Here is a 26,907-nt window from a genome sequence, read left to right on the forward strand (position 1 = left end):
GCCCTAATGAGACACACACAGGAAAGGTCTCGCCATAAATTTATGCACTTGCGAAACCTCCCACAGCCCCCACCTCTGGAACTGTATTAAGCACCGGACAATCAGAGATCACACTTCGTCACTTTCCAGAATGGGGAAAGGACGGTGGCACACAGATATATTCTAGCTCACGTCTGAGATGATGTCCTTACTTCATATTTCATTATTTTCATATTTAACCTTTTATATATTTTCTGTTACTATTCCCCATTTATTTTCCTTCATTATACTTTTTCCACTTTGCCTTTCTTCACTATAAATATTTTATTCACTGTTATTCTATTACATTATTCTATTACTCCCATTCTATTACTATTATGATTCCTTATAAGTACCATAATTACTATTATTGTTGCATTCCTCTCTCATGCTGATGATGCCATCATTGGTGGTCATAAACAAAAAATCTCCGCCCATAGTAAGGCAAAATATGTAAAAACTACTAAAACTCCACAACACCCCACTAAGTATAAATTATAAATGTGGGATGAGGTAGGTTTCATACCCAATCTGTGCGTCCTGGTTCAGAAACAAGGGAGATTTAATTTTTCATCAGGAGAAAGTACCAACAGCTCGGAGGAGGGAGAAATGGATGAAGAGCATATGGATTTCAACAGAGAGTATCTAACAATAGAGAAGTCAGCTGAACCAGGACACACAGGCTGAAAGAGCTTTTTAGGCGACAAGAACAGAAATTGGGGACCTATCGAAAGTACAAAACAAGGGGAAATTTGGAATTCCAACCAGGAGGGGGCAGAACGACGAGGCAATAATATCACAAGAATAAACAATTTTCCAAAAATCAAAAGCAATTATAAATTTGTCAGAGTTTAAACTAACGAGGGAAAAGATCCAGGTATTAGAAAATGGACTCTCTTTTGTTCCGACGCAATTTCATAAGCCATTCGATACAAGAATATGGATCCATAAATTTATATGAAAATTACAAATAAAATTGTTTTTTAGTTCCCAATCTACAACGGGGACAGATATCTCAATTGTATGTCCAAAATCATCGTGGATCCCACCAGGTCCGGTGGATCCTATATCCTAACTTTTAAACATTTATTATTACAGGATTTGGAATGAATCAAAATGCAGGAAACTCTGGGATATCATAATCTAGCTAAACAGCAAAGAGAGGCTTTAATATCATTATCGAATGAAAAAGAAGTGGTTATCAAACCCGCCGACAAAGGTGGGGGGGGGCCCCATAGTGGTGCAAAATACTGAGACATATAGAACCACTATGATGAGTCAATTGGAAGATCAAAAATATTATCAAGAAATACCCCATAATCCAACAGCAGGGTTAATAAATAAATTGCGACAAATAGTAGAATCAGTACCATTTTTTTTTTGTATTAAAAGTTTTATTGAATGTACAAAATGACAACAGTAGAAGTGAACATCATGAACCATGAAAAACTAAGTTAACAAAGCAATATTGCAATGGAACAGTCATGATAAACAGGAGTACATCATGAGTTTTTGAAGGCATCCCCCCCCCCCCCCCCCCCCCCCCCCCATGTGTGATCTAAGTGAAAGAAACACAAAAGATAGAACTAGAATGGCCTGACTGGAGAGGCCTCAATTGCATTAACTGGTTCTCCAATGTGTGCAATACTGAGTGACAGATGTATTAATGCGGTACTTCGGCCCCCGCCTTTTCCACGTACCATGCCTTATAGGGAGACCACAGATCCGGGCGGGCTTTCCCATCCCGAGTTTTAGGACGCCTCATCTTGCCATGCAAGCAAAACAATTTATGTAGTCTAGAGGAGACCTGTCCCATCGATAGTGGTCCGGCCTTCCGCCATCCCAAGGCCACCTCACATTTGGCTGCAGACAGAATGAATGTAATCAGCTTCCCCTGCTCCACTGACACATCAAATGGCAAGTTTAACAGGGTTTGTTCAGGAGTGAGGGTGACCACTATCCCCAAAATTTTTCTTAATTAATTGAGTAACCCCAGACCATAGGAGCTGTAAATAGGAGCATGACCACCACATGTGATAAAACGAACCCACCTGACCACATCCCTTCCAGCAACGGTCACTACACTGGGGGTTGAATCTACTAATTTTTGCCGGTGTGCAGTACCATCGCAGCAGGATCTTATATCGGTTTTCAGCCAACTGTGAGTAAGGGAGGCCCCGTTTGGTAGAGAGAAAGATCTGGTCCCAGGTATCATCCTCTATGGTTCGACCCAAGTCCCTCTCCCATGCCCTCATGAAAGCAGGTTTTTGCTGTGGATCTTTATTTAAATAGTTATACACCTGGGAAATAGCTTTCCTCAGAGTGTCAGCCTGATCGCACCAGGCCTCCAATTGCGTTCTGCCTAGAGCCAGTTCCCGACCCACCGATTCAGTCATAAAAAAGTGACGAATTTGTATATAAGGGTACACGTCCCGGTCGGTTAGTTCGTATTTGCCTTGTAAAGTGGGGAAAGATACGAATCCATCCACGTCCCATAGGTGCCCAAAGTGTGTAATTCCCTTCCCGGACCACCGGTGAAAAGGGCCATGAGCTGCCCCCGCGGGGAACAAGCGGTTGGTCCTTAGGGAAGAGCTGTAATAATATCGCCTGTCTCCCGTCAATGGTCTACGCCATTGAGACCACACATGCAGAGTGGTCTGTGTCGAGGCCGCCATGGTTCCCCGGGGTAGAAGTGTGGCCTCGGGCTGCCAGATAACCGAGCTGAGGGGGATCCCACCATACAGGGCTTGCTCAATGTGTACCCACTGTTTTTGCTCCCCTTTGCGATTCCAGTCAAAGATAGCCCGAAGTTGGGCCGCTACATAGTACCATTGTAGGTGGGGAACACTCAAACCTCCCCTTTCCTTCGGTCTATACATAACCCCTCTAGATACCCTAGGTGGACGCCTCTTCCAAATGTAGGAGAATATCCGTCTCTGCCAGCAGGTAAGCACGGCTTTGGGTATAAAGATAGGCAGTGCCTGAAATAAGTAGCCTAGACGGGGAAGGAGATTCATTTTCACTGCCGCTATGCGGCCAAACCAGGATAAATAGAGTCCGGACCACCGATCCAAATCAGTGAAAATCTGGTGTACGAGGGGTGTATAATTAAGCTTAAAAAGGTCACTTGGATCCTTGCTAAGATAAACCCCGAGGTATTTGATTTTGGTAGGAGCCCATCGGAATTTAAACTGAGTTTGTAGAGTCTCAAGCTCAAGGGCAGGTAATGTTACGTTGAGCAATTCGGATTTTTCAATGTTTAACTTGAAACCAGATACCGCCCCAAAATCAGTAAGTTCCCCGAGAGCCCCCTTCAACGAGGGAAGCGGATCAGTCAGGGTGAACAGAATGTCGTCGGCAAACAGAGACATCTTATAATCAATACCCGCTAGTTCTATACCATGGACCGAGCGATTGCCACGTACCCTAGTTGCCATGGGCTCCAAAAACAAGGCGAACAACAATGGTGATAAGGGGCAGCCCTGCCTTGTCCCTCTTTGGATATGAAATGCCTCTGAATACACCCCATTGACTTTAACCCTCGCAGTAGGCAGGTGATAAAGTTGCTGAAGCCAGGTTAAAAACTTGTCCCCAAAATTCATGGCCTTTAAGGTGGAGAATAAAAAGGGCCAATGCACCATATCGAAGGCCTTCTCCGCGTCTACTGAAAGCAAGACCAGGGGCAAATTTTCCTTACGAGCCCACCACATCAGATCATTGATTTTACGGATGTTATCGGCAGCCATCCGTCCCGGTATAAAGCCTGCCTGATCGGTGTGAACTAACTTATTCATGACACTGTTTAGTCTGTTTGCCAGGATTTTGGCCAGCAATTTAAGGTCGACGTTTAGGAGAGAGATGGGCCTATATGACCCGCATTGAGAAAGATCCCTCCCAGGCTTCCCCAGGATCGTAATCCCCGCTACATTTGAGCCAGGCCATAGTTGCCCTCCCGCCCGCAAGGAATTGAACAACTCTCGTAGAGGCTCCAATAATGAGTTGGAGAATGTTTTATAGAACTGGGGTGTAAAGCCATCAAGGCCCGGTGCTTTATTAGCCTTGAGGTCTCCTATGGCCTGCTTAATTTCAATAAGGGTAATTTCCTTATCCAAAACAGCACGCTCAGTCTCACCCAGTGAGGGAAGCGGGATAGCATCCAAATACTCCTGGATCTGAGCGGAGGTAGCTCGTGTAGAGGCGGTGTACAGATTCCCGTAAAATTCCTGAAATCTACTGCGTATGGCTGGGGGGGACGTTAGGATCTCCCCAGCGGAGTTTCTGATAGCTAATATTTGATTTTGTGTTTGCCTGTGTTTTAAAAACCGGGCCAACAGTTTCCCCGAGCGATTGCCCCACTCATACTTTTCTACCTTCATCAAAAACAAGCGAGCTGCCAAATCGGCGTCCGCTAGCGCCCGCAAATCGTCCCGCAACTGCTGTAATTGCCTATAAACCCGTGTGGAAAGCGCCCGTTTATGCTCCTGAGCAAGGCGTGTTATCTCCCCCATTATTCTTTGTTTCTCCTGTTGTTGGTTTTTCTTAACGTAGGTGCCTCTGGAAATAAATCTACCCCGTAATACCGCTTTCAAGCAGTCCCACAACAGGGCCGGTCCCCCCTCATTGGTCCCCCGGTACTCCGTGATAGCCTCCTGAATTTGAGTACAGAAATTCTCATCACTTAACAAGGAATCATTTAATTTCCAGGATTTAAACCCGGTGGTATCGGGAGCTGACTTAATGTCCGCCGTGATGGATGCGTGATCTGACCACGTGATTGAATGAATCTCAAGTGCTCCCATCCTGTTCATGAGTGACTTTTCTAGCAAAAAGTAATCGATGCGCGAGTATGTATGATGAGGAGGGGAGTAGAAAGTGTAGTTTCTGGCTAGGGGATGCATCTGTCTCCAGCCATCCACGAGATCCCATTTGGACATTAAGGATTTCAACCCCTTCCTATGCACTTTAGTACCCTCTGCACCTCCCCCTGAATTGTCCAGTCGGGGATCCAGGGTCAAATTGAAATCACCCGTGACAATGATCACCCCCTCTCCCTCTCTGTCCAACAGAGCATCCATCCTTTGATAGAAGCTTTTCTGATCAGTGTTAGGTGTGTATAAATTCAGCAAAGTGAAGGTGGTGCCCTGATAGTCAAAACAAACTAGCAGGTATCTGCCCTGCTCATCTCCAATATGTCTACGCAATATAAAATCATGTCCCTGTCTAAATAATGTACAAACTCCCGCGTACTTGGCCGTCTTGTTAGCCGCTGAGAAGTATGTATGTGAGAATAGGGGCCAATTAAGGAGGTGTTCGTAACGCTTCTTCAAGTGCGTTTCTTGGAGGCAGATCACCATAGCCCCCTGGTCCTGGATATCCTGTCTAAGTAAGTGACGCTTGCGAGGGGTTCGCAGCCCTTTAACATTGAGGGAAAAAAGTCGTAACGCCATCATGGAACTGCGCAAAAATCCTCAATTAATGGACCCCTTTCAGGTCTAGGCTGTCTGCAACCATGCGTTTGAAAAGGGCACTGACATGTTGGCTCAGCAGAAATGCTCGTACACACCTGGGAACCACAGCCCAATGCACCCAGCTCAACCATCCCATATGAAATCACACAACCCAACCCCTCCCCCCCCTTCCCATCCCCCTTCTTGTTCCCTCCTGCATGGGCACACACTACCTGCCCCATCAGGAGAGCGTATGAGAACAGTGAAATCAGAATGGCAATGAACCCTTGACTCCAGTTATGCCCGCAATCCTAAAAAAAAACAACCAGCATCCCGCCCCCCAAACTTGTATTAACTTTGAAAAACAATTAAGCACAAGTGGGAGCTATTATCCCTTTGCTCAGTCACAGTAAAATCGTCAACCCGATTGAGCTCAACAAAAAACAAACGAAACATAGCTTCGAGAAATCAGCCCGCCTCCCGGCCCATCAACCTGGAACTTGATAAAGTGTTCGCCAATAGTAAGGTGCAGTCTTTCAGTCGCCCTCCTGATGTGCGGGTCCGCTGTTGTTCCGTCTCAATCGGCGACCGCCATTCTCCACCCGCTGCCAGCGAGGTCTCTCCGGTGCCTCCCTCTGTGGCAAAGGCGCTGGAATCTTGACCGGGAACCCCGCTGAAGACAATATGGCCGCCGCGTCCACCACATTGTTAGCTTTCGTTGTGATGCCCTTAATGGTGACCGCGATCCCCACTGGGAACAGCCACCTGTATCGCATATTTTCCTGCCGCATCACAGTAGTCACTGGTTGGTATTCCTGGCGTCTTTTCAGTGTAAGGGGGGATAAATCAGCGAAGACTGAAATTTGATGGGATTCCCACTCCCACGATTTTTGCTTGCGCGCCGCCGTCAGAACTCTCTCCTTGAGCGGGAAGCGGAGGAAACAGGCTATAATATCCCGCGGCTGGTTGCCGGCACGGGGTCCCAGTGTACGGTGCGCGCGCTCAATGTCCACCACTACAGGATCGTCCGTTTGCCCTCCGGGCTGCGTCTGGGCCAGAAAAAATCGGCACAGCGAATCAACCACTGCCGCACAATCAGTATATTGCTCCGTCTCTGGGACTCCACGAAAGCGCAGGTTGCACCTTCTGTTCCTGTTTTCCAAGTCCTCTAGCTTAGCGGAAAGTTCCACTGTCGTTTGGTGCAGAGAGACACCCTGAAGTTGAAGTTTATCAATTTTAATTGCTTGCCCCTCTAGCCGCACGTCGCAGTCATCTACTCGCCGGCCGATGTCCGCCATTTCCTCCCTTGTCTCCGCCATTTTATCCAGCATTTCCCGTTTATTATTTTTCATATCCTGGCGCAAGTCCTGGAACCATTGCCGGAATTCGGTTCTTGTAGGCATAAGCGAGTCAGGGGGTTGCTGGTCATCCGGTGCGAAGTCGCCGGGAACACTTTCAATAGCCAGCGGCACTGCGACGTCTCCCTCCATGGAGGCCCCAGATCCCACTTCTCCCTTGGTATAGGAAAATTGCCTGAGATCGGCACCTTTTTTTTTGGAGGTCATGCTTCCAAGGTAGAGCCGCTTTATTTATTATCGTTTATGTGCAGCTGGACGGAGGATGGATGCTGATTAAGCTGACTGTTTGCGCTAGGCTTGCCGGAGCTCCGTGTTCAGGCTGCCATTCAAGCTCGTGACGTCACCGTCCCTCAGAATCAGTACCATTTTTAACCTCAAAAGAGAAGAAATATTTACAGAAGAATCATCCTAGTATCCCACTTATATATTCAGTGCCCAAGATACATAAAAATGTGATACCCCCGCCTATTAGACTTACAGTTTCACTGTGAGATTCTGTTTTGGGGCCGCCTGCGATTTTTTTTTAGATAAGATCTTGCAGCCCATAGTAACGAAAACCGATTCGTATCTGAAAGATACTATGCAGTTTCTTAAAGAAATAAAAGTAATCCATTTGGATAAAGGTGAACATTGGTTGGTGACCATGGATATACAGTCTTTGTATATGCAAATTCCACAAGGAGAAGCTATAGAAGTGGTGATAGATAGGATGGTAAAGGACAGAGGAGTAAATAGGATCCCTACATATTTTCTTCCATAATTGTTAAGAGTTGGTTTTAAGAACATAAGAAATTGCCATGCTGGGTCAGACCAAGGGTCCATCAAGCCCAGCATCCTGTCTCCAACAGAGGCCAAACCAGGCCACAAGAACCTGGCAATTACCCAAACACTAAGAAGATCCCATGCTACTGATGCAATTAATAGCAGTGGCTATTCCCCCTAAGTAAACTTGATTAATAGCCGTTAAGGGACTTCTCCTCCAAGAACTTATCCAAACCTTTATTGAACCCAGCTACACTAACTGCACTAACCACATCTTCTGGCAACAAATTCCAGAGCTTTATTGTGCGTTGAGTGAAAAATAATTTTCTCCAATTAGTCTTAAATGTGAACATTGGTTGGTGACCATGGATATACAGTCTTTGTATATGCAAATTCCACAAGGATTTGAAGAGAAATTTTACCACCAAGTGCATGGAATAGCAATGGGGTCATCGTTGGCCCCATCAGTAGCAAACATTTATGTAGCAGAATTCAAACAACATATTTATCAGTCCAAATGGTAGCAGAAGATTGTGTATTGGCATCGATATATCACGACATCTTTTTTATATGGAAATCTACTGAAAAGGAATTGAATACATTTTTACAATGGATAACACCGTGGATCCTAATTTACAATTCACCTCTAGTAGAGATCTTGAGAAAATCAGTTATTTGGATGTGGAAGTTTCAAAGATAGGAGGACAGCTGAATACGTCGGTGTACCACAAGCCCACAGAGAGAGAAACACCTTATTACATTATCACAGCCACCAAGCCTTATCTTTAAAACAAGGTTTGCCAGTCAGTTTTTTCGTTTTCGAAGGATCTGTTTCACCAATGAAGAGCTCGAGAAACAAGCTCAATGGCTTAAGCAGAAATTCAGTTCCAGGGGATATCCAAAAAAAGTCATAAATAAAGCCTATAAGAGGGCTAAATATGCAGACCGGGAACAACTCTTGGAATATCAGAGTAGAAAAGATCAAGACAGGTTGACATTTATTCTGCCCCAAAGCACAACATCATCAGCTATCACATCATCAATACGTAAACAGTGGCACATATTGTCTCTACATAAAGTTTTTTAAGAAATGCCTCTGATTGCCACAACAAGAGGTCCTAATATTCGAGATCTGGTGGTACATGCAGATATTACTAATGGGATTAATAGTACTCCAATGCAAGGTTGGCATAGTAAATGTGCCCGATGTGACATCTGCAAAACAACCATTAAAAGGAGAAGAATGGGAGGATCCGGTGACAGGTTATTGGGTTAAAAGAAGGAGACACACAGATTGTTTGTCTAAAAACATGTATATATTATCCAATGCCCCTGTCCAAAAATCTGTGTCGGTCGGACCTCCAGGACAGTAAAAACTAGGCTAATTGAGCATAGATCGCATCTTAATACAAAAACTATGGAAGCTCCGATGGTAGAACACTATGTAGACCAGGAACACCAGTTTGAAGATCTTCGATGGACAATAATTGATTCAGTGGAAGAAAGTATTTGAGGAAGTGACTTGATGAGTTTAAATTTCTGGGAACAAAATTGGATATTTAAATGTAAAGCCATTACTCCCCTGGGACTAAATGAAGAAATCGAATGGGCATCATTAATCTGATAAAGCTATGGCATTTACAAAGTCATCCATCAACACGCCCCGCTCAACTTACAAATTCCTTTCAAAAAACACACCTCCACCAGACCCATTAGGAGGTGTTATAAAGAATCACTCCATGTTCCACACGCAAAAACCTTTCAACATAAATCCCTCAAGGAAAGAGCGCTCTCAACAGCAGGACCAACTTTATGGAACTCCATCCCAGCCGACCTGCGACAGGAACCGTGCTTACTGACTTTCAGGAAAAGGCTGAAAACTTGGCTTTTTAAAAAAGCCAATCCAGACTTCAACTGATCCCTGCTACAAAACTTCACAATCACTTTGTTAACAGTGGGTTCAAATAGAAACCATTCACCAACGCCAACACTATGTCATCAATCTCATTCAAGATATCAATTCTTCTACATTGGAATTAATTTTGCATCTCTGTAAATGATTTGCTGTCAGTTAATCTTTCTTTTCTTTTCTTCCTCCTCCGCTCCCAGTTGTGTACTTCCCCTGTTTTATTGTAACTGCATTTCCATTAACCATGCACTTGTTATAGTTGCTAGAGTTCTCTGTATATTGCACACCCTGTTAAATGTAAACCGGTTTGATGTGATATCTGTCATGAAAGCCGGTATAGAAAAATAGTAAAATAAATAAATAAATAAATAAATAGAGGGGAATTCCCCACAGGTGTCATAGTTAATAGCTGAATGAATCTAACTTAAAGTACTTTATTGGTTAAAAACGTGTTGACGTATTTGAAGTATCTCTCCATTGGTGTAACACAGATCCGCTGACTAGTTTAAAAGGACAAGAGCAGAGGAGGAAAAGCAAAAAACGCCATTCACATCAAGTGAGAAGACCCGACAGCAAGGAGAAGAGATGAAAGAGTGACTCCCCTGATAAAGAAAATCTTCTTTTCGAAACATGGACATGTTGGGAGAAATCGAAAGCTAAGTGAATCAGGGACTTTTGAAGTGGTTAAGAAACAGTAGTGGAGTACGCAAAGCTGGTGCAGATTGTGTTTAGATCTAAGTATTAACAGAATTTTAAGCTGGGTTTTAAATTTCACATGACACAAAAATTCACATAAGAAAAATCTAAAAAAGTAACTGAGGTTGGGAAGGAGGCAGGTTCATGATTACAATCAAAAATATTCTGTGTGCAAGGCCGCGGAGGCATGCAACAGATGGTGTATGAAACCTACCTCATCCCACATTTATAATTTATACTTACTGGGGTGATTACTGGTGGTCAAACATGTCATACAGCTGAGGCCTGCATAGCAGCCTGATAGTTAGGTTTAAGCAGTGATAAGCTTCCCTGCTGGGATATCTCCCTACATTTCCCTGGAAATGTAGGGAGATATCCCATGTTTTACCACTGAGAGCACCAACAATGAACAATAGCCAAAGTAGTATGCGGACCAGTGTGCTGACAGGCCAAAATACTGTCACAGCTAAAGAAAAGAAACTTTGGCCAGAGGAGAACTGTAAAGCAGAAGTGAATATTTATCAAGATCTGCCTGTTTGAAGGGCCTGTGTAAATAAAACCAAGGAAGAGGGACAATGCAGCCATTTAAGCTCATAAGCAGGAATCACCACCCCTACAATCTTACACTCAAAGGGCAAATGCACAGCTTGCTTTGGCCTTGGGGCCAAAAGGAAAGTTGGTTCTTACCTGCTAATTTTCATTCCTGTAATACCACAGATCAGTCCAGACCAATGGGTTATGCACTCCCACCAGCAGATGGAGTCAGAGAACAATGCTTCAAGGCACTGGTATCCCAAGTGTGCCACCTGCAGCTCATCAGTATTTATCGATATCCAAGCAAAGTATAATTGATAAAAAAAAACATCTAATTTCCGAAATAAGGGCAAACAGGAAAAAACTCCCTCAAGGGTCCGAAAGAAACGACCCCAATACCTGAAAATCAGGTTTGAACCACGGTTCATAACAAAAAACAAAATATTATAGAATCATTCTGATAGATTCCCTAGGTACAGCAGCTAACCGTTAGGTAAATCAGTCTTTCGGCAGTAGCACATGGGCGGGATCCTGGACTGATCTGTGGATTTTCAGAAAGCGTTTGACAAAGTTCCTTATGAGAGGCTTCTAGGAAAAGTAAAAAGTCATGGGATAGGTGGCGATGTCCTTTCGTGGATTGCAAACTGGCTAAAAGACAGGAAACAGAGAGTAGGATTAAATGGGCAATTTTCTCAGTGGAAGGGAGTGGACAGTGGAGTGCCTCAGGGATCTGTATTGGGACCCTTACTGTTCAATATATTTATAAATGATCTGGAAAGAAATACGACGAGTGAGATAATCAAATTTGCAGATGACACAAAATTGTGCAGAGTAGTTAAATCACAAGCAGATTGTGATAAATTGCAGGAAGACCTTGTGAGACTGGAAAATTGGGCATCCAAATGGCAGATGAAATTTAATGTGGATAAGTGCAAGGTGATGCATATAGGAAAAAATAACCCATGCTATAATTACACGATGTTGGGTTCCATATTAGGTGCTACAACCCAAGAAAGAGATCTAGGTGTCATAGTGGATAACACATTGAAATCGTCGGTTCAGTGTGCTGCGGCAGTCAAAAAAGCAAACAGAATGTTGGGAATTATTAGAAAAGGAATGATGAATAAAACGGAAAATGTCATAATGCCTCTGTATCGCTCCATGGTGAGACCGCACCTTGAATACTGTGTACAATTCTGGTCGCCGCATCTCAAAAAAGATATAATTGCGATGGAGAAGGTACAGAGAAGGGCTACCAAAATGATAAGGGGAATGGAACAACTCCCCTATGAGGAAAGACTAAAGAGGTTAGGACTTTTCAGCTTGGAGAAGAGACGACTGAGGGGGGATATGATAGAGGTGTTTAAAATCATGAGAGGTCTAGAACAGGTAGATGTGAATCGGTTATTTACTCTTTCGGATAGTAGAAGGACTAGGGGACACTCCATGAAGTTAGCATGGGGCACATTTAAAACTAATCGGAGAAAGTTCTTTTTTACTCAACGCACAATTAAACTCTGGAATTTGTTGCCAGAGAATGTGGTTAGTGCAGTTAGTATAGCTGTGTTTAAAAAAGGATTGGATAAGTTCTTGGAGGAGAAGTCCATTACCTGCTATTAAGTTCACTTAGAGAATAGCCACTGCCATTAGCAATGGTTACATGGAATAGACTTAGTTTTTGGGTACTTGCCAGGTTCTTATGGCCTGGATTGGCCACTGTTGGAAACAGGATGCTGGGCTTGATGGACCCTTGGTCTGACCCAGTATGGCATTTTCTTATGTTCTTATGTTCTTATTACAGGAACGAAAATTAGCAGGTAAGAACCAATTTTCCTTTCCTGTACATACCCAGATCAGTCTAAAATGGGATGTACCAAAGCCACATTATACCAGACGGGAACCCGAAAGACTCGCTTGCAAGACGCTCTCCCCAAAAAGCGCTTGGTCCAGATCCCTGACATCCAGATGATAATGCCTTGTGAAAGTATGCAGGGAAGACCAGTCCACGACTACAAATCTCAAGCGACAACTGACACTCCACCAATAAGCCGCTTGTGCTCTCGTTGAGGGAGCTTTCAAACTAGTCGGGACGAGGCGACCCTTCCCGATGTAGGCCAAGCAAATTATTTCCTTCAGCCAGCGAGCCAAGGATGCCTTTTCACCCTTCTTCGAACCTTCAAAGAGTACAAAAAGGAGATCCGATTTTCGAAGAGAGTTAGTGATTTTCAAATACCGAAGAACCCGGCGGACATCTAACAGATGACGATCTCTTCCGATAGCGGTGTCACGAGCCCAATCAGGGAATCTGGGTAACTCCACGGACTGATTAACATGAAAGGCAGACACCACTTTCGGCAAAAAGGAAGGGACCGTGTGCAGGGACACCCTATCAGCCTAGTTGCAAAGGAAGGGATCCCTACAGGAAAGAGCCTGCAATTCTAAAATACGCCTTGAAGAACAGATGGCCACCAAGAACACCGCCTTCAAGGTGAGGTCCTTTAAGGGAGCGTGTCCCAGAGGCTCAAAAGGAGGATCATGAAGCACCCTCAACACCAGATTGATATTCCATTCTGGGCATCACTTACGAAGAGGACGACGAAGGTACTTCTCCCCTTTCAGGAAACGGACAATGTCTGAGTGGCTGTCTAGAGGCCTACCACCTACCTAACCTAGGAGACATCCCAGGGCCGAAACCTGAACACGCAGGGAACTATAAGCCAAACCTTTAGATAATCCCGGCTGCAAAAACCCCAAGACCTGAGGAATAGTCAACGACAACGGCACTACACCCTGCTGGTCACACCAGTCTTCAAACACCTTCCACACTCGAGCATATGCCATAGAGGTCGAGGGCTGCCTGGACTGAAGCAGAGTGGAAATCACCTGTTCCGAATAACCTTTCATCCGTAACCGCCACCTCTCAAACACCAGGCTGCGAGAGAAAAGTGATCCTCCCGATCCAAAAAAATGGGCCTTTGTCACAGGAGGTTTGGTAGATGAGCTAGGCGTAGTGGGCCATCTGTCGCCAACCGTACCAGGTCCACAAACCATGGCCGCTGCAGCCACTCCGGTGCCATCAGAATTATCGAACCGGGATGGTCCTCTATGCGCCGGAGAACGCACCCGATCAGGGGCCATGGAGGAAAGACATACAGGAGGATTCTGGTTGGCCACTTGCAGACTAAGACATCTACTCCTACCGCCCCGATTTCCTTCTTTCGGCCGAAGAACTGGTCCGTCTTGGCATTCACATGGGTTGCCATGAGGTCCAGTTGGGGAACTCCTCATTGGGCACAAATGTGATTCCAACCCTCCCGGAATAGTTCCCACTCCCCAGGATCCAGCTGTTGATGAATGAGGAAGTCCACCTGCACATTGTCCACGCCTGCCACGTGAAAGGCTGCGATGCCTTCCAGGTGAAGCTCAGCCCAAGCGAAGAGGTGTGCTTCCTGTGCCATGGCCGGACTCCTGGCGATTAAGATATGCATTCGTGGTGGCGTTGTCCGAGAAGACTCGAACCATGCTCTCCTGCACCAGGGACTGGAATGCCAACAAGGCTTTACGGACTGCCCATGTCTCTAGGCAATTGATAGACCACGACCGTTCAGGTAAGAACCAGGTTCCCTGCGCCGCATGACCGAGGCACACTGCACCCCAGCCTTGAAGGCTCGCATCCGTTGTCACGATCACCCAATCCAAGACTTCAAGGGGCATCCCCTTCTGTAAGTTGTCTTCCGACAGCCACCATTGCAGGCTGAACCTGATTCGCTGCAACAAAGGCAGGGGCAACTGGTATTGCTCCAACACTGGATCCCATCACGACAATAGATCTCTCTGCAACGGTCTCAGGTGAGCGAAGGCCCAAGGCACCAATTCCAACGTCGAAGCCATGAACCCCAGAACTTGTAGGTAATCCCACACTCTGGAGATTGGAAGCTGTAACAAGAGACGCACTTGTTGCTGCAATTTTTACATCCTGTCGTTCGTGAGAAACACCCTGCCCTGGAGGGTGTCGAAACAAGCTCCAAAATACTTCAGACACTGTGAAGGAGTCAGATGACTTTTCGCTTCGTTGATTACCCAGCCTAGGGACTGGAAACAATGGATCACAGGAAGAACCGTCCGCTTGCCTTCCTCTTCCGACTTGGCTTGAATCAGCCAATCGTCGAGGTAAGGATGGACCATTATCCCTTCCTTCCGGAGGGTCGCCGCCACCATGACCATCACCTTGGTAAAGGTGCGCGGGGCCATCGCAGCACCCGAAACTGAAAATGCTAACCCAGGATCTTGAATCATAGGAATCTCTGGTGAGCGCTGCGAATCAGGATGTGTAGATAAGCCTCGGTGAGATCCAAGGAGGCGAGGAACTCCCCCTTTCAAACTGCTGCGATGACTGTTCGAAGTGCTGGGGCATCTTCAAGCAGCGATTCACCTTCTGTAGGTCCAGGATGGGTCGGAAAGTGCCCTCCTTTTTGGGAACCACGAAATAAATGGAGTACCGTTCCCTCCCCCGTTTCTCGTACGACACGGGGACGATCGCCTTCAGGGCCAGCAATCTTTGTAGAGTGTCTTCTACCGCACTTGCTTGTTGCGGGAAACGCATCGTGATTCCAGAAAGGCCGGCATGAGAGGCCGAGAAAATTCTAAGGCGTAGCCTTCGTTTACCACCTCCAACACCCAGCGATCGAAGGTGATCCTGGCCCACTCCTCGTAAAATTGGGACAACCTGCCCCCGATCATCCTGTCTGAGGAGTGGGCAGGCCCGATTTCATTGGGCAGACTTCCCAGTTCCGGTTCCCTGACCGAAACCACCTCTGGTAGGATGACTGGAGCAGCAAAAGGACTGTGAAACGAGAGGGTGGAACACTCCTCTCCAACCTGCTTTTTCAGAAATCCAGAAAACAGGATCGAGGACCGAATGATTTCCTGTAGGGCTTTCTATCTTCCGGCAGTTTATTGCCCTTGGAATCCCACAGAGATTTCATCAGCTGATCCAAATCCTCTCCAAACAGCAATTTCCCTCGAAAAGGCAGACTGCACAGTTGCAACTTAGAGGAAGCATCCGCTGCCCAACTGCGGAGCCATAGGCGTCATCGAGCCGCCACTGAGACCATAGTCTGGGCCACCGAACGCACTAAGTCATCCGCCACATATTCTACCACCACCTCCAGATGAGCCGCCTGAGAAGCTGTCAAAGTCCCAGAAGACAATGGGTCCTGCGGTTTCTGAATCTAACATAAACACTCTCTTTGCATCATGCTGACACACACTGCCGCCCGAAGTTCTAAGGAGGAGACCTCGAACACCCACTTCAGATGCAACTCCAGCTTGCAGTCCTGCACATCTCTGAGAGCAGTCGCTCCCGCCACTGGAATGGTAGTCTTCTTGGTCACTGCATATACAGCCACATCCACCTTAGGTACCCTGAGGTGTTCTACATGTTCCTCCATTAACGGGTAGAGTTTTGGCATTGCCCGGCCGACCTTAAGCCCCGCCTCCAGGGATTCCCACTCCCGACTGATGAGCGTTTGAATCTTCTTCAGGATGGGAAAAGCACTAGATGGACCCCGGAGACCGTCCAAGACTGGGTTCACTCCCTCGCTGTCTAAATCTTCCAGCGAGGGTCTCACCTCCAATTCCTCAAGCACCTGGGGAATAAGGGGAGGAAATTCCTCCCTCTTACACAGCCGGACTACGCAGGGGTCGTACCCCTCCGCACTAGGTTCTACTGGATCCTGATTATCGTCACCCGTATCTGCAGCGGTGTCCCTCGGGGGCGGAGTGGAGTCATTCCCCTGCTGATTGTACCCGCTAGATCCTCCCAAGCCAAAGTTGCCTGGGAAATCGACCGCCAGTTCACAGATGGGGACACTTGGGAACTCCCACGCTCCCATCCTGGGCTCTGCGAGCTTCCGAGCCAGAAACGCTTCATGTATGAGAGGCACAAATTCCAGTGAAAATCCCCCCCGGTCCCATCTCGTCACTGCTAGAATCAGTATCCGTGTCTCTTGATTCCTCCAATCTCAGAGTCTACACAGTAGGGGACAACGGTGGCGGGCCATCCTGGGAGACCTTTTCCACAGGGTGCGCAGTGGGGGTTGGGCTCCTTCCGTTATACCCAGCCGCCGAGCCTGACATGCGTGCAGACTTTTTAAGTTTGGTCCTCTTGTCTGAGGCCCCTTTCCCCACCCAGTACACAGTCTGTGCACAGTGACAGGGGGTCTAAATAAGCTGACCATACCTCGGCAAGCCTTATGGGGTTCCACCAGAGGAGTTTCTGCCATGTTCCTCCTGCAAAAAAGGGCATTTAACTCCCCCGGAAGAAAACAGGTGCTGCCATCCAGCCCTGGTGACTCCCACCAAAAACGCCATGAAAATCGGCCCCAGGAACGCTGGGGAGCCGTGTGGGAGGTTGAGAAAGAAAAAACAAAATGGCCACCACAGTAAAAATAGCTTCGGAACCGGCAACAAAAATGAGGCAGTGAGCCTAAAAACGTCCTTGGAGGTTCTTACCAAGGCTGAAACACTCTCCCCTCCTCTTCAGGGGTCTGCCTGGCTCTGTACCACTGGGTAGACTGATTTATCCCGGGAGCCGTGGTGAACAGGGATCTTGGAGCTGTTCTAGTAACAGAAAAAAATAAAGCCTAAGCTAAGAATAATAGAAAAAAATCCTCAAAGAGGCTACTTCCCTGTACAGCAGACATTGAGGGAGAGCTTTCAGGTCGCTGAGGGAGCCAGTCCCCTGGCTATCAGGGGACCCAGAACCACATGGGCGAGCACCGCCAGGGGTAACCAACCCCCCCGTTCGCCCAGCTCTACCTAAGGGATGGCCCAGACACTGAACCTAGTACTTCAGGGAGCAAGAAAAATCAGTCTCACACAGAGCTGCAGGTATAGACGACCACCATCTGCTGGAGTCAGAGAAATACTGATGAGCTGCAGGTGGCACACTTGGGATACCAGTGCCTTGAAGCTTTGTTCTCTGACGCCATCTGCTGGTGAGAGTGCATAACCCACTGGTCTGGAGTGATCTGGGTATGTACAGGAATGCTGTTTGGCTGCTGATGAGGCTTCCCGCTGAGGCTGAACGGCTAAGACTCAGTGTGAAGTTAAGTGACAGTACTGTGACTTTGATGTTGGAACAGAACTGCTCAGTGACTTAGGAAATTTCTTAAGAACCAGTTCCATTGATGGCACAGGAGAGGCCAATGTGCTCAACACCAAAACATCCACAAGCTAAAAGGTGCCAAGGAATGGCCTTCAAGAATCATCATATCCAACTTCTGCTCAAACACTGCGGATACCTTGCCAGAAGGGTCAAAATGGGAGAAAACCAATTCCTGGGAAACCAAGGAAAAAGATCCATAGCTGTGGCATGGCCCCTTGGAGACCACTATGGCTTGGCTACTGCATGAAAAGCAGAGTTCACCACTGGATGATGCCACTTCGGAGAGGGCAAGACAGTTATGGCAATCTCTTTAGCTTTGAGCAGGAAAGAAGAATGATGCTTGTGCTCTAGTGCCTCTGCATTCTGCTTGGTGTCATGTTTACTTGAGGTCCACTAAGCATGAAGAAATCTTTCTCACGCATCAAGTGGATGGAGCAGGAAGACTTCCTATTCTTGGACATCAATTTAGGTCTCAGCTCCAAGAATATCAACCAGATTCTCAATGCTAATGGACTGCCAGAGAACAGCACATCTCCTGGGTATTTCAAAGCTGATCCATTTGGCACCAGTGAAGATACATCAATCTATGAAGTCAAGCTGAAATTGTCTACAAGTTAGTCATAGCCAATATCCTTCAGAAGATACTGCAGTTAGGGAAAATTGTGTTAAAGATCCAAATACTATATGCAGCCTCTATGATGGTCAGTTTTTGACATCTTTCCAGGTGCATGTTAGGCACTACTTAAAGCTGCTGATTTTCTTCTCCAACATGGAGGGAAACAAAGCAAAATCAAGAGACAAAACTGTAGCAGGAAAAATGCCAACCAATGTCATGGAACAGGCCACACTACGGTGAAGAGAAGAAAATCCAGGGAGCAGCACTCAAAATGAAAAATAGAAACATATTACTTGTTACAAAAACCTGCTCTAAGACAATAAGGTTTGAAGAAAGGAGGAAAATGGACTGAAGAGGCCCACACCACCTAAAGTGTCTCTGAAGAGATAAGGAAGGAAACATCTGAATAGATCTGTGAACTACAATGAACTGACGAAGAACCATGCAACAGTGACAAGGTGGAAAAGTCCTGCCAAGTTAAGTGAAGCCTTAGACGCTTTTCTATAACTGTTGGTGAACATGCTCTGGGTCACTACCAAATGATGTCGTCAAACACACATAGGTTCTATTACCTAATGCTTCAGATAAATCTTGCTTCAACGACAAACATATTTAAATGAAGTTCTTACCTCCGAACAAAGATGGTCCATGCTCAAAAACAGGTCGGTCTAACTTCCTGTCACGTGCAGGTCTATCAAAGCTTCCTCGCCTCGAAGAGGAATGGTCTTTGCTATCACGGTATGATGAAGGCCTGGAACCTGTACCTGCCCTGGAAAACAATCACAGCACTAAATATATATGCAGGTTTCTCACAAAGAGGGAGGAAAGCAGAGTTGCTTACCTGTATCAGGTGTTCTCACAAGACAGCAGGATGTTAGTCCTCACATATGGGTGACATCACAGGATGGAGTCCAATCATGGAACACTTTTGTCAAAGTTTCTAGAACTTTGACTGGCACCTACTGGGCATGACTAGCATGATACCAACCCTGCATCCAGTAGGGTTCCCCCTTCAGTCTAGTCTTATAGTAAAAAGTACGTGCGAAAAATAAAATAAGAAAACGTAAGCGAACCCAACTCCGCGGGGTGGCAGGCGGGTTTCGTGAAGACTACCATCCTGCTGTCCTGTGAGAACACCTGTTACAGGAAAGCAACTATGCTTTCTCACAGGACAAGCAGGTTGGTAGTCCTCACATATGGGTGAGTACCGAGCAGAGGATGCCCGAGCAGTACACCAAATGCACCCAAAGATGTGCAACAGGCACAACAACAGGGGTGGAAATTTGGTTAGGAGGGCATCCTGAAACCCTGAATGGGTCGGTGGAAGGATGTTGGGAAGTTAAATTGAAAATAAGTTACGAAGAACCGACTGGCCAAAGATAGAATCCTGTCTGCCAACCTTATCTAAGCAGTAATGGGCTGCGAAAATATGGAGAGCGCTCCAGGTAGCAGCCTTACAAATATAAGCAAGTGGTACAGAACGGAGGTGTGCCACTGATGTTGCCATGGCCCAGATAGTGTGTGCTTTCACACAGTCTTGCAGCAGAAAGCCTGCTTGCTGGTAGCAAAAAGAAATACAGTCCTGAAACCCAGGAGCTGACTGTACGAGATAGGTGGCATCTGTCTTACAGTTGACAGGCGGAACAGAATCTGGGTGCTCCCAATTCCTCTTTAGAAGATCAATTAGGATTTCGTGAATAGGAATAGACATGATTTCCTTAGAAGCATAAAGAAACTGGAGTACGTCCAGCAACTTGTGCCTTGAATCCTCCTCTGTCTGAAGCTGAAATGGAATTGTCTCAGTCATTTCTTTAATGAAGTTAATAAAGGACAGATCCTCTGGAGAAGAAGGCCTTCTCTGAAGGCAGATCATCTGTATCCTGGGAGGAATCATCAGTCCAAGGATCATAAGGTTGATTACCAGTTCCCTGAGGTTAGGTTCCACCTGTCAACCATAAGACAAATGCCACCCATCTCGTATAGTCAGCTCCTGGGTTTCAGAGATCACAACTGGATCATCACTCTGTGGTTGTGGAATCAGCCCAGAAAAAGGCATGGTGTTCCAAACCTCATTCCTCCATACCTCCAGGGAAGGAGCAGAAATCCCTAGATGCTATTGGCAGATGGGTCTTTCATGGCTCAATGCTTATATCTTGCATTGCTTCCTACCAGTTATACATGACCCAGTATAACAGAAACCTTTTTAAGAAGATCCCCGAAGGACCAGGCCTAGGATCGATGGCATCGGAGGAGGCACCGATAGAACCGGCGATATCGATGGATGAGTCGGTGGCAGAATTCCAGATGCGGTATGGGTATCTGTGTTTCTTCGTCTTCCGATGACAAAGGTATCGGCGAAGGAAGAGGACATACCGGTGTCCTTGGATCCAGCGGTGGAAGGGCACCAATCAACGCATCCAGTCTACCCAGTAGCGGTGCGAGCGCCATGGGAATCAGATCGGTGATCAGCACGAGCACCGGCATCGATGGAGGCTGGAAGCCCTGCAGTGCTTTACCGATGGCCTCTTGGATCATCCGATCCAATTCCTCATGGAAGCCTGGGGTGTGGAACCCCGGTTCCGGAGTAGGAGGCAGCACTGGCGTGGCTGGAGGGTCCACCGGTGAAAGTGGAGTCGCGGCATCCTGCACCAATGAAGGTGGGGAACGCCCGGTCACAGAGGAGGATGGGGGCCTTCTCTGGACGGGATTTCTTTGTCGGTGGCTCTGTCAACGTCGATGCCGAGGGCTTGTCGGGATCAGCGGACTGAGCCTTCTGATGCCGATGTTTTTCACGATGTTCTCCTTGGTCCTTCTCCTGAGGTGATGAGGAAGAAGTCGACATTTTCAGAATAGTCGATACCGGTCGGACCACACCAGTGTCCCGCTGCTGGTGAGAGGTCGATGGCACCGGCTCAGACGAAGTCTAAGCGGTCGATGGAGTGGGGGATTTGGAATGAAAAAGAAACTCCATCTTCTCTAAGTGGGCTTTACGGCCCTTCAGCATCATTTGGGCACATTTGGTTCAAGTTAGGGTATCATGGCCGGGCACCAAGCACAATACACAAACTCTATGTAGGTCTGTGATGGACAATGTCCGAGGACAATCGGGGTACTGACGAAAACCAGACGCCATGACCTCAACAAAAATTTAGCCGTGGTGCGTTCGATGGCCAGTAAGCCCCGAAGGGAAAAACTTGACAGGAATTGACCGCAAATGAGGGTAAAGCTTACCTTTCGACCGCGAAGTACTGATATCGATAGGGGGACTCCTATGGGGTAGAAAATTTTTAAAGAAGTTCCATGAGGAAAATTCCTGTCAGGAATCTCTAGAAAGCTACTTAGCCCGTGTGGATACTGCTGCGCGGGAAAAAAAAAACTGAAGGGGGACCCCTGCTGGATGCAGAGTTGATGTCATGCTGGGCATGCCCAGTATGTGCCAGTCAAACTTTGACAAAAGTGTTCCGTGATTGAGCTCCATCCTGTGATGTCACCCATATGTGAGGACTACCATCCTGCTTGTCCTGTGAGAAAATAAAATACCAATCATAATTAGATAATTCTCTAAATGTCAGTACAATTTACTTAGGGGCCGATGCAATATTATGCGCTACAGCTAGCGCACGGCTTTACATGCGATTGGATGCACATTATGGATGTGTGTCCATAACCCACGATATGGAGATTAGTGCGTCCAAAACGTGAGTCCAAACCACCACGTAAGTTAATAGTGCTCATCACATGTAAATTCCATGGAGATGGGGCTATTAGCCAATACCCGCGATGTAAAAAATTTCCCGCGGGGTCAACGTGCCCATTGCAACGTGACAAATTTTACGCCAGGCCAGGGCTGGCATAAACATATGCCACGCTCAAAGACTCATTGATAAAATCAAATCCTGTTTTCTGTGATTCCTCTCATTGGTATCGTCACAAAACTAAGTAGGAGGAAAAACAGAAAGCAGATTCCGGTAAAAAAAAAATATAAAAAAAGTCTCAGGTAAAAAAAATAATTCTGGGCGCCCAATATACACACACAAGAAACACAGTCCAGGCCATGTATCTTATGCATGTATATTGTGCCAGTAGAGGGCAAAAAGTGATGCTCGTATTGAGCGTTGGTTTTCCCAACCTGCATTGACATCCACCTCTTCTGTATGCCCAATGCTGAGGAGATACTAGGAACACACAATCTGTCCTAGCATCTCCTTTTTAGAGCGATCCCTCAATTAATCATTGCATCATGTGCCCAGGAGAGGTGGCTGGGCACGCATTAGGAAAATGGGCCCTCAACATTGAGGGCCCATTTTGTCCATCAGCCCCATTGACTGTATATACTGATACAGCTAAACAAATGGTGAAATGACTTTTTACCTGATAATTTCCTTTCCTTAAGTCCAGTCATACGAGTGGGTTATGCTCAATGGCCAGCAGATGGAGAGAAAAAATCAACAGGCTTGCTGTCACTCCTTATATGCATTTGTGCTGACCCCAGCATTTCTGTAAAAAACTAACTGTGGACATCTTCAATTTCAACTAAACAGTACAACAGATTCAAAATTGTTTGATTTTTTTTTTGGACTTCCAGAAGAACCAGGAAGTAGAAGGAAAGAAACAAGATATATATGGAACTACTCACTTGCAGAGCAGTACAGGAATGCAAGTTCCTTTGCCCTACACCTCATTTTCCTCTCCCTTTTGTTTTTCAGCAGTAGAGATAATGGAAGAAAGTTTGGCAACATGGAGCTTGGACTGGTCTGACTGGACTTAATTTTATCAGGTAAGAAGTAGTTTCATCTTCCTCTTCATCCACTCAGACCAGTAGGATACACTCAAGTTACTCCCGACGGGGCAGGATAATGCCCAAGCCCTTCACAACTCCTAACTGACATCTAAGCAGTAATGCTCAGCAAAGACCAAGTGATCATCTTACAAACTTCCAAAGGAGAGAGCTCAATCACAGCTCAGCCTAAGATGTAGCCTGAGCGGGTACTGCCTTTAGTAAAATAGTACAGGAATCTGCATAAACTGCCATAATTACCTCCTTAATCCAGTGTCCATTGTAGCTCTAGTGGTCATTTCAACTTTCCACACACCACTGTAGAGAGCAAAAAGATGGTAAAAAGTCTTCTGACATGCAAAGCTCTAAGAGCCTTATACTCCTCAGAATCTGCCTGCTTATTAAATGAAGGCTACGAAATAGACTGATTTAAATGAAAATCTGAGACCACCTTCGGTAAAAAGGAAGGGCCTATACAAATTTGGGCCGAGACCTTTGAAACAATAAGAAAGGCTCTCTACAAGAAACTGCCTGCAATTCTGAGACCTTCTAGCAGAACAAGTAGCCAGCAAGGGCACTGTATTCAAGGTAAGTAACTTCAGCGAAATACTTTTGAGAAAGTCAAACAGAGGTCCTGCCAACGAGGATAAAACCAAGTTCAAATCCCAAGATGGAACTGGAATCTGCAAAAGAGGACTTATATGATTAATGCCTCTCAAGAAACAAGAAACATCTGGCTGTGACTCTGTACACACCCCCTGTAACAAGCAAGAGTGGATACCTGTACCTTTAAAGTATTGAAGAGGCAAGATGGCCGCCTAGACGTAGTCCTGTGCAAGACGCCGGAGGGAGAACGCTGTCTTTTCTTCTAACTACTTTGGAAAAAATGCCACATACTAAAAGAAAGGGACGACTAAGGGGTGAGATTACCAACTCACCATCAGTCGATCCCCGACAGCCTACGATTCCCGGCATTTTGGCGGGCATTACTGCTTCTATTACCCCGGAGAGCTCGGTCGCTGGGGGACTGATTCAGGAGCAGGAATCACCCCCCTTGACCCTTGAAACAACGCTAAGCCCCGGATCGCCGCGAAAACCCGATAACCCCAGAAACAACGCGATACCTTGCCCGGCTTCGGTGGAAGTCGGAGGGGCCATGGCTATGGCCAGGGATGGAGGCATCGGAGCATGGCGAGTGGAAGCTTCGGGAGGAGAAAGAGAGGAAAACCAACCAGAGGAAGGAACTCCAGGAGGAATGGAGGGACCCCTGAGGGCTTCTACGCCGCTAGCACGGGAGGAAGCCACCCCATTTGCATTTCAAGGTATCGGGGGAAGTGAGGGGACTGTCGAAGCAGGGGCACTAAAACAGCTTAAAGAACTTTCAGCTTGTCCTCCCACAAAGAAACCTGATGCAATGTCTCTGGAGGGGATTTAGACTATGTTAAGTTCTATAGAAAATTCTATTAAAACCTTGTCTAAAGTGACAGTGGAGATACAAAACCAATCAGTGAGGAATAACAATTGAATTACAAATTTCTCCAATAGAACAGAAGAATTGGAAAGAAAAATGGTTACAATTGAATTGAAACAAGCAAAATTAATGGACTCTGAACGTATAAATTCAAAAAGATTGGAGATAGTTGAAAACGCATTAAGGGCACATAACCTTCGTATATTAAGTTTTCCTGTTATAAATTCTATCTCTCCACTAGAACTTTTCAAACTCTATATGAAAAAGAACTTAAAAATTCCTGAACAAGCTTTGCCAGTGGTTACAAAGGCTTTTTATCTCCAACAGCAATCTAATCAAGAGCAGGAACAAATTTCTTCCTTAAATTTAACTAACATTTCTGATTATGAGATTAACCAAAGGAGACCTTTGTTAGTCTCCTTTGCATTCCTTACTGAGAGAAATCATGTAATGCGTTTATTCTTTAGAAATCGTCAGATTCTTTTCTATGGAAGCCCCATATGGATTTATCCAGATGTGATTAAAACGACCCAAACCCGTAGGAAGGATTTTCTTTCCATGCGACCAGATGTTTTGAAGCTAGGAGCGAAGTTTACTTTGTAATATCCCTGCAACGCGTGCTTCAGATACCTTAATGTGAACTATATATTCTTAGAACCGGACCAACTGAAGTCGTTCTTGGCTGGAAGAGCCCCTATAGATACTCCGACAGATCCGGTTTAAAAAATAATGAAGCAGTACTAAAGGCGTGCCATTGTTTTTTTTTAGTTACATATTGAAAATTTCTTGATGATATTGCTCCTTCCGCCTCCTAATTACATTTATTTTTCTAATAATTTAAATGTCCATATATATATATATATATGATGTTTAATATGTATACTTGTGAATATATAATTTGTTAGGACATTGAATTTTCTGTAAGGAGTTTTTTCCTGGAAGAAATGTTCAAAATTGAAAATAAAGAATTGAAAAAAAAAAAGTATTGAAAACCAAACCTTTAGAGGGGCAAAAAAAACTAGAATCATCGTAACAGACACCCTATCCAAAGTATGCACAATCGAATCTTTATGGGTAGAAATCCCTTGTGTGTCGGGGAAGACTATAATGATAGGAGTATACTACCGTCCACATGGCCAAGATGGTGAGACGGACAGTGAAATGCTAAGAGAAATTAGGGAAGCTAACCAAACTGGTAGTGTGGTAATAACGGGAGATTTCAATTACCCCAATATTGACTGGGTAAATGTATCATCGGGACACACTAGAAAGAAAAAGTTCCTGGATGGAAAAATGACAGTTTTATGGAGCAACTGGTTCAGGAACAGACGAGAACGGGAGCAATTTTAGATATAATTCTCGGTGGAGGACAGGATTTGGTGAGAGAGGTAACGGTGGTGGGGCCGCTTGGCAATAGCGATCATAATATGATCAAATTTGAATTAATGACTGGAAGGGGGACAGTAAGCAAATCCATGGCTCTCATGTTAAACTTTCAAAAGGGAAACTTTGATAAAATGAGAAAAATAGTTAGAAAAAAACTGAAAAAAGCAGGTACAAAGGGAAAAAGTGTGCAAGAGACGTGGTCATTGTTAAAAAATACCATTCTAGAAGCACAGTCCAGATGTATTCCACACATTAAGAAAGGTGGAAAGAAGGCAAAACGATTACCGGCATGGTTAAAAGGGGAGGTGAAAGAAGCTATTTTAGCCAAAAGATCTTCATTCAAAAATTAGAAGAAGAATCCAACAGAAGAAAATAGGATAATGCATAAACGTTGGCAAGTTAAATGTAAGACGTTGATAAGACAGGCTAAGAGAGAATTTGAAAAGAAGTTGGCCGCAGACGCAAAAACTCACAGTAAAAACTTTTTAAAATATATCCGAAGCAGAAAGCCTGTGAGGGAGTCAGTTGGACCGATAGATGATCGAGGGGTTAAAGGGGCACGTAGAGAAGATAAGGCCATCATTAAAGATTAAACTATTTCTTTGCTTCGGTGTTTACTGAAGAGGATGTTGGGGAGATACCCGTACCAGAGGAGGTTTTCATGGGTAATATTCAGATGGACAATCAAATCACAGTGAACCGAGAAGATGTGGTAGGCCTGATTGACAAACTGAAGAGTAGTAAATCACCTGGACCGGATAGACT

The 26,907-nt window shown here is 45.6% G+C and overlaps 1 protein-coding gene across 3 annotated transcripts in view; it reads right to left on the reverse strand.

Annotated features, from left to right (window-relative positions):
* Positions 1-26,907, reverse strand: part of YLPM1 (YLP motif containing 1) — a 443,744-nt gene that overhangs the window by 247,742 nt on the left and 169,095 nt on the right. For all 3 annotated transcript variants that reach the window (XR_003856278.1, XM_029598421.1, XM_029598422.1), the window contains exon 10: positions 19,138-19,277. Coding sequence is in view for 2 of the 3 variants with exons in the window: in XM_029598421.1 (XP_029454281.1) it covers positions 19,138-19,277 (140 nt within the window). In the remaining variant the exon portion in view is untranslated. The remainder of the gene's footprint in view (positions 1-19,137; positions 19,278-26,907) is intronic.

This window comes from Rhinatrema bivittatum, chromosome 4 (assembly GCF_901001135.1).
Source record: "Rhinatrema bivittatum chromosome 4, aRhiBiv1.1, whole genome shotgun sequence".
In the NCBI taxonomy this organism is placed as follows: Eukaryota; Metazoa; Chordata; class Amphibia; order Gymnophiona; family Rhinatrematidae; genus Rhinatrema; species Rhinatrema bivittatum.